Raw genomic sequence first — 8,667 nt, 5'->3', positions numbered from 1 at the left:
ACGTACTACGTACGTAACGACTAATAATAATAAGAACGTAAGTATATATATATATATATATATATATATATATATATATATATATATATACCTGTAAGCTTTCTGCCACTTCTACAATAATCTGTGACATTGATTTTTTTTTTGGCTATAGGTTGGCTTGTAAGATGAAGTAATGAAATTTACACTTGGGTTTTATTTTTCATTGTTTTAACTAGGTAATTGAGGAAATGATGAAGAAAATTTGTAGCTTATCTTTTAATAATTTCCTTTTTTTTTCCTGTCTTTGTTTTATTATTCCAGATTGTTCAACCAACCCTGCAATGTGGAGGCACTGTACAGTTTTCAACAGCTCAGCTGAGGAATCCTCTACAATCATCTCCTCCAGAGGTTATTGATCTTAGTGATGATGATGATGATGATGGGGCAATGAAAAAAGAGAGAGATGTTGTCTCCAAAAAGGTTGCTCCAGTTTCAAATGATGCAAGCTCAAGTTGTTCTGAAGCTAGTTTAGAGGAAGACTACCTTAAAAAAACTTCCAGCTCAAGTAACTGGACTACTCTGACAGCTGTATCTCGTGGCAGCCCTACCTTCACAACATCCAAAAGTTTTCCAGGGGTTCCACTTACTAAGTATGTGTCCTCTTTGTCAGACCAACCATACCCAGTCTCCACTTCTCCTAGCCTTCCAAACAAGAATGTCTTCCATCAGATGGTTTCCAGTGGATACTCTTCTCTGCCTAGAAATTCTAACAGTCAGCTTGATAGAGGAGGAATGAGTAACACTTTCCAGATATTTCCTGGGTCACAGAGTCACAAATTGTTAGGTGAAAGTCAAATTATTGAAAGAAAGAAGTCATCTCATACAGAACAAAATATCAATATTACGCCTGCTCATCCCAGTCTATCAAACAATTCAAATGTTGTTAATATTGGTGGCATTCCTGGTGTAGAACAGCCTAAGTTATTTCAAAAAAATGGAGTTCATAAGCAACTTCAACAGATTTCCTCAGGAAGTGCTCAAGACATTTTACGGAATCAGTATTCTAATCCCTCAGAACTTCCCCTATGTGGCCAGACTACTACTGTAGGACCAGTCTCTGGCAGTGGTTTTGATAGACCATATTTGTCGCAGTTCAATGCAGGTAGCCAAAACAGAACGACTGAAATCTCCTTACCAGCCTACACAAAAGGTAGACCGAAATGTTCAAGAAATTTGCCTAACACAGCAATTGATTCAGGAGAAAGCACTCACATTAGCCAGGATAATTTACATTCAAACCTGGAAAAAGAGTTTAGAGAATCACCTCTAGACCAAAATAATTACTTAGATCAAAATAATACAGGGAATTTTCAACTTCCTGGATATTTTACGCAGCAGTTGAACATGACAACACAAAGGTCATCTGGTCAAGGAGATATGCATTATCAGAATAATTACCATGGTGCACAACAGTGTGGTTTTAACACATATCCTCATGCTGTCCAGCAACTTAATTCTAATGTTGAAGTACCCAACAAGAATACGGGAGTACAGAATTTGTTCCAAAGACAAAAATTGGAAAAACTAGATTTGTTTTCCTCCTCTGTATTACAGACACAACCACAAAATACCCAAGAAAGCAACCAATTACTGAGCTCTTCTGGACAAGGAACATTAAACAGAATGCAGGAAAAACCTCAATCAGTTACCTTCCAAAGTATACAGTTAGATGATATCAATATGTCATTTGATGGCAATGAAATAACAAAAAACACAATGCCTGAACACAGTTTCTCTCCAGTTGTTGGTGCTGGAACCATGCAACATCTTGATCAGATGCTTCCCTCTTTTGATTGTAAAGATCAAGATCACTCAGTAACAGGAACCAGTCAAAACCATGTGGGAGAATCTTCACTTACGGTTGGGCAGAAGTACTTCTTATCCACTTCTCACCATCAGCCAGATGGTGGGAATACCAGTAGTAATAGTACATGTGTACCTGTTTCTTCAAGTTCAGCATATGAAAATTTATCTGCCTCATCACAGTTGATTGATTCAGATTTTTCAGACCTAGAAAATTTTGGCCACTGGGAAAGATCAGAAACCTTAAATGATATGGAAGCACTTGCAGAATCAAGCCAAAGGCAATACCAAACTTGAACCTTTAGAGTTATTTGAATTTGTTTGAGTGTATATGTGGACAGTGTCATTAAGTGTATACAAAACATAAAGTGATCAGTGTAGGTGTATATATGTTTTATACATTCAGGCATGTGTAATAGAATTATTAATTACTCCACTGATAAGAATGAACAGAAATATAAGGACATATGGTGGGTGTACTCAGTTACTATGTCAAGTAGAGTATGTTCATAAAATAATTATTTTAAACATACTTCATAAAAAATGATTTTAACAATGGAAATTTTCGTGAACCAAACCCGTGAACAATTTATGAGATAAAAAACAGTGCAAGTGCAAACTATCAATTATCCATTTTGTAATGTATATTCATCAAAACAGTTATGTAAACTGTCGTTATTTTAATTTAATATTAGTGTTTTGTATGTTTTTAAATGAGCTTAGATGAAATTTATCACAAAATTGAAAAGAGGAACATTTGCAACTGCAACTGTTGTTTTTATGTAGTAATTCAATAACTGTCATTTCAAGAAGGAAAGTAATCATTCTGAATATTCATCTTTGTTACTTTTTTAACTGTGTATTTATATAATTATGTATACCTACATCCCTGTTCACAAAGAACTAAATAAATCAATGTTCTTGTTTATGACTACTTTCATTTTTCCTTCTAGTATTTTGAGTTTAGAAAATAAATTGTGTTAATTTGGGGTAACAGAATAAACAAAAATTAATTTATGTTTTCCACAAGTGTGATGGGTAGTTATGAGTTTAATGTTTTTGGGTAATCCTGTCCATATCTTCTTTATTGATTTTAGTTTTTAAAATGGAGGTTTTGACCTCCAGTCACTAGTTTTTAAAATATTAAAAATGCTTGTACATGTTTATATGTACACAGAGAGAGATTTTTCAAGTTTGTTTTGCAAGTTATGTCGTCCATTGTTAAGCAAGTTCAATATTTTGGACAGTATGTGCTGTGTGTTCTCCACAAGAAGATTGTCAACTTCTTGCCATTATTTTATGGATCTTGTTTAAATGTGAAGAAATTAAACAATAGGGAAAATCCATATAAAAGAATAAAATGTTGCATATCAAGAATAATCACTGACAAATATTCAGCAGCTCTTTGTTTCATGTATAATGGGCATTCCTTATCCATTTAGGTTAAATACTGATGAATTAACAGTAATTGTTTCATAAAGTATTTGTGAGTGGCCAATTATTTTCTCATACAGCATCATAAGATGCATACATTATATATTTAAAATTTATTACATTGAGATGTATTTGTTTTTGTTTTTTCCTGTGATGAACAATCTTTAAATCTTCTTCACTAGTAAATATAAGAAAAAAAAAACATATTGGTTTTATTTCCAGAGTTGTTGTTAATTTTTAATGTTATGTTTTTCTTTTTTTGGGTGGTGGCCAGGTGTAGCCTGTTTGTTAGTTGCCACACTTTGAACTTTAGGATTCATGGTTTACATTCTGTTACTGCAAAATTGTGATTTTGCATTTTGGGGTCATGAATGCATTACAAGTCCAATGGATAAATCCCACTGTTTGATTAGACTAGCCCAAGAGTTGGTGGTGGATGCTATTGACTAGTTGCCTCCCCTCCTTTCTGTCAGTTCAAAATTAGAAATGATCAGCACAACTATCTGTGGTGTAGCTTTATGCAGATATCAAAAACAAACTTTTTTTTTTGTTTAAGAGTACTGGCTCTGGCATACATCTATTTTATGCAGGTTAGTTGAAAAAATTTAATGTCACAAAATGTCTTCTATACTATTGTAGATTTAAAAACTAGAAAGTGATAGTTTTATTCATATATTTTAGACATAGCCTACAGTTTGTGTGTATAAGTATATCATGCAGTGTAAATGTATATAGTTCTGTGTAGACAAAGTACTAACTTCAATCTTGTGTAAGTTTTTTTATGTAATTTACTGTTCAGCTGATTTATGAAAATTAAAATATATTCTTAAGAGTTGCATTTTCTTTTTCAGTTCCAACATTCTCACCTAAACCAAATAGAATAATGTGTCTGGGTCACAATAAGGTAGTAAGTATGCTGGATCACTACAAAGTAATTCAAAATCTAATGATCATAGAATCCAAAATTTTCTAAACCCTTAAAAGAGCTTATACTTTTGGGTCATTGTTTAGCCACATGACTATAGGTATTTTAAGTTAGCTAAGAACTCGCATGGGATGTCACGTTTTAAGAAAAGTGTGTGAAATTATTTACAGGGTGTCTCAGGGCTTTGTTACCATGTCATTATGAAATATGTAATACATGCTTTTTACCTTTTAAAAGTGTTATCCTTATTCTTGTTTTACACTAAAATATTGAAAAGGAAGGAAACTCGTAAAGACCTCCATGATATTGATTATGTAGCATAGATATTACTTACTGTGTGATCAGTCACCCATAAATACTGTAACATAGCCCACAGACACCACATAGAATGAAGATTTCAGCTAAATGTTTGTGTAAGTTCATTTTAATGTGTCATCTGTTTTGAATTATCTAAAACTCATTTAAGTAATTTATTTATAGAAAACTTTACTTTTGTTCACAGCAGTTTAGAAACTTGAGAATGAAAGCTACATCTATGTGAAGAAATATTTGATGTTTAGAATATTATTTCTAAATAAACAATATAAAATATTTCTTTGTACAACATTGATTTTGTGTATTCCCCCCCCCCCTCAAATATTCAGTTTTTAAACATCCTAGTTATAAACTTTTCACACACAAACTTTTTAATTTTTTAAGCTAGTGATTTTTGGACTCTATTTAACATAACAATATTAACCTTTTCACTGCGGCTGGTATGTATATTTCCCAGTGCACTGGGAGATACACGTCCCAGCGGCAGTGAATGGGTTATGGTTGAATATATTATCGGTTAAGGTATTAATAGAAAATTATTTATTATCTTTATCCTTGTCTGTGTTTATAAATGTGTTAAAATCTATTTAATAGTGTCTGAATCAGTGTGACAAAATTTGAATCAACTAAATATATTTTTTTTAACAGCATCAGAATTAATTAATTCAAGATATTTAATTTCTACATATTTGACATTGTGCTGAAGATTCTTTTAATGTAAGCACTTAACTGCAAAGTGTAGTACTTCAATTAGCAAAAATAATTGATTTTGGTGTACTTACTGTAGTAGATTGAAAACTTGAAAGGAAACCAGCATACTTATGAATCAGAATTGTCAAAAACCCTGGGACAGGTATGAAAGTAGGCAAATTAGATATTCTGTTGAATAAATTAGAAATTAATATGAAATCTTCTTTACCATTTGCATTTAATACTCATGCCATTAGTTAAAAATCAAGGGTTGTTGATATGCCCGTTGTTATGCAGTGCTGTTAGTTTATCATTTTGCAAATTAATGTAATAAGAATGTCAAACATATAGAATGCTCTTAAATTGTACTGAGTATGAAATTCTTTTGGAAGAACATCTATTATTGATAACTTAAGTAGGAAGCATGTAAGAGTGTGATTATCACATTTTTGGTTGATTGTCATATTTGACTTACGGATAATGCTTCACATATTTTGCAAAAAATATATTAACTTGCAAGCATTAATTATAGAAGGTGTTTTATTACAGTTTTTCACTTGACTGTTATATAGCTATAGATGTATGATGACTCTATGCTCATTCTGTACATTTTTATCTGGAAAATGCATGATTGTAATTGAACTATCAAGAAATTCAGTATTTGATGAATAGTTGTTTCTGTGAAACATAGTTTCATTAGCTCATATGTGGAATTGTATGTATGAGCTTCTGAACAGTTATGAAGTTTTTAATTAATAAATAATTCTTGAAATGTGTTTTAGGAAGAAAGCATGCATTTCTGCCTTTCTTTGTGTATATATCTATAATACACTTCTCTTTGGTTGTGTGCAAGTCAACCTTAAAAATGATATGGAGTTGTTTTATTTTTTGCATGATATTTGATTTTATGAAAGTATTAGGTAAATTTTAAGTACACAATTTTTTGTGTAACATTTGTTATAACTCATGGTGTTTGTGTAGTTTAATTTTTTTGAGTCCTAGGGACCCAACCATTTGTAAAAAATGGGGGTCCTCTTATAAACTAAAAATTCGGAATTTCTAATGTTCTCATTTATTACTTATTAATTGTAGTAGCATTTGGATGCTTTCTTCATTGTATTGGTTTGTCCATGATGGTTTAATTGCTCTTTTCCCACCATGAGGTATTGGGTAATACACTATTTTGAAGATAGCTGGAACTGCATCCAAGTCAAATTGCCGTATGGTGAATTCTGTAAAATGGAAGAGAATATTTCTGCCCACGGCACCACAGGAAAAAGCATAGATTCTGTAGTGTCAAAATGAAGTAAAATATCAGACAAAATATATCAATTTTACTGATAGAATATACAACAATGGACAGGATTAATAGGTAACTGATGGAAATTTTAGTTTACATTTCCAAGATGCATTACAAAGCAATTTTCTCCGTCCCTGGTGTCAGAATTTGTGCACTTATGCATAAAACACTATTACTAAGATCAAGAAGAGTTTGTAGTCATGTCTTTAGTGTTCAGTTTTCCCAATAATTCCTTGAAATTAATAGAACAGGCAGAAATCAAACTTTGAACATCTTATATAACTTCCTATTTGTTGGTGCAATATCACAAATCCCCCTCCTCCTCACTGTAAAGTGCTTGGCTTCAGTTACAATACACTTCTTGTACACACACATGTATATATATACGTGTACAGTTATTTGCTTCTAAGAAAATAGCAAGCAGGCAAGATGTTTCTAATGTTTCCCATTGAATAAATAGAGAGGTTAGAGTATTTGTTTAAATAAATGCAACTGTGCATATGCTTGGTGAACACTTAAGTATCAATTTGCTAAGCTCTCAAGATAGACAGACTTCAGTCTTCTCTCTCTCTCTGTCTTTTGATAATTATTTGTTTCACGCTAATTATGTTTAATCGGAAGTCTTTTAAAACAAAACTTGTATTTGTTATCAGTGGCTTAGTGATTAGTTTTGATTATTATAAAGAAAAAGTACAGAAATTGAAGGTATAGTGTATGATGCAAGATAATTTTGGTCCTTTTTTTATTTATTTGTGTGAATATTTTAAAAAAGCCTAACAAAAACAAGCCATCTTGTTAATTGTTTTCTGTACATCTTAGCTCATTCAAGCTCTGTTTTCATATGTGCCCCAGGGGGTCTGTCATAAAATTATTTCTGAAATATTGGCATTTGCTATTTGTAATGAAACATGCTGTAAACTTTTTTACAGCAAAATTAGTATTAGTTACTAACTGTAAAGGCAACCAACCAAAATTAAAACTTCAGCATTGTCCATCTCAGTTGTTGGTGGACCATGTCTTTGATTGGCCTAAAAATTCTGGGATTGGTCAGTAAGATCTGTCAATCTTTGGTACAGCTGAATTTTTCTAAAATCATGAGTTTGTAATTTTCTGTCAACATTAGTAGCCCAGATACATTCAGTTAGTGTAAAATATCACTTGTCTGTTTAGCTTTATCATTTTTATGATGTGTTTTTCTTGCTTTAGAGCAATTATTTTGATATTTGCTTTTTTATTTATTGAATTGTGTTTTTTTAATTTGGGTAATTTTATGTATTTTGATTATCTAATCTACTTGAAAATGTAAAATACCAAACCTAAAGAATCGAAAATGCAATTGTTTCATTATCATTGTAGTTTCACACTGAGTGTGTGTAAATGAATCAAATTTTGTATTAATTGTGGTTGGTAGGAACAAATGTGTTAGAATCCTTGTTCTTGTATTTAAAAAAGTGTAAGACCAATTGTCTCTGTAATTAAAAATAATACTTTTCTGAATAAAACTCTTATTTGGTTTTTGCTTTGTAATGATTACAACCATGTGAAAAAATTATCGTAAATGTTGTGATAAAAGATAGGTTTGAATTCAACCATAGATTATGGCTGTATTGTTGTTATTATTCAATGGGATCACAACTCTACAATGTTAAAAAATAACAAATATCGGTATAAAACAGTTGATGTGTGATGATAACATGGGGGAGGGGGATGTCAAGTTTTATTAAATACAAAATAAATAGCTTTTTTTTTTTTTTGCCGTCAAGATGTGTGTATTTATTCTTATTTTAATATGAGAAAAGCTGAAATTACATCAGGCATTCTTTGCACAACTTCATGGTGATCTGATGCTGTTTCAAATTATTATTAAACTCAACTGTAGGTTTCATCTGATTGGAGATACTTCTGGTTCAGGTTCAAGTTACATAGTATAACTACCCTGCCTTTCCAAAAAAAAAAAAAAACTTTCATGTCTGTGGGAGTCGTAATGTAGGGAGAATTTTAAAATCTCAGATGGGGTATGGTAAAGGTAGAGTTCTCCAGTGAGTGGTATCCCTCACCGAAAGTGTACATGCCCATGTGTAAATTGAAGTGAGTGTTACAAAAGTGGATCAGATATGTCAATGTTAATTAAGAAAATTATTGAAGAAATATGTTAACACCA

General features: G+C 31.7%; 1 protein-coding gene across 3 annotated transcripts in view; it reads left to right on the top strand.

Moving 5' to 3' along the window:
- Positions 1 to 8,219, top strand: part of LOC106478499 (helicase ARIP4-like) — an 85,747-nt gene extending 77,528 nt beyond the window's left edge. For all 3 annotated transcript variants that reach the window (XM_022382117.1, XM_022382118.1, XM_013939050.2), the window contains exon 22: positions 301 to 8,219. In XM_022382117.1, coding sequence (XP_022237825.1) covers positions 301 to 2,139 — 1,839 coding nt within the window. In that variant the 3' untranslated portion in view covers positions 2,140 to 8,219. The remainder of the gene's footprint in view (positions 1 to 300) is intronic.
- The last annotated feature ends 448 nt before the right edge of the window (positions 8,220 to 8,667 follow it).

Source organism: Limulus polyphemus, unplaced genomic scaffold, assembly GCF_000517525.1.
Source record: "Limulus polyphemus unplaced genomic scaffold, Limulus_polyphemus-2.1.2 Scaffold217, whole genome shotgun sequence".
NCBI lineage: Eukaryota > Metazoa > Arthropoda > Merostomata > Xiphosura > Limulidae > Limulus > Limulus polyphemus.
This window is presented reverse-complemented; position numbering and strand designations above follow the sequence as displayed.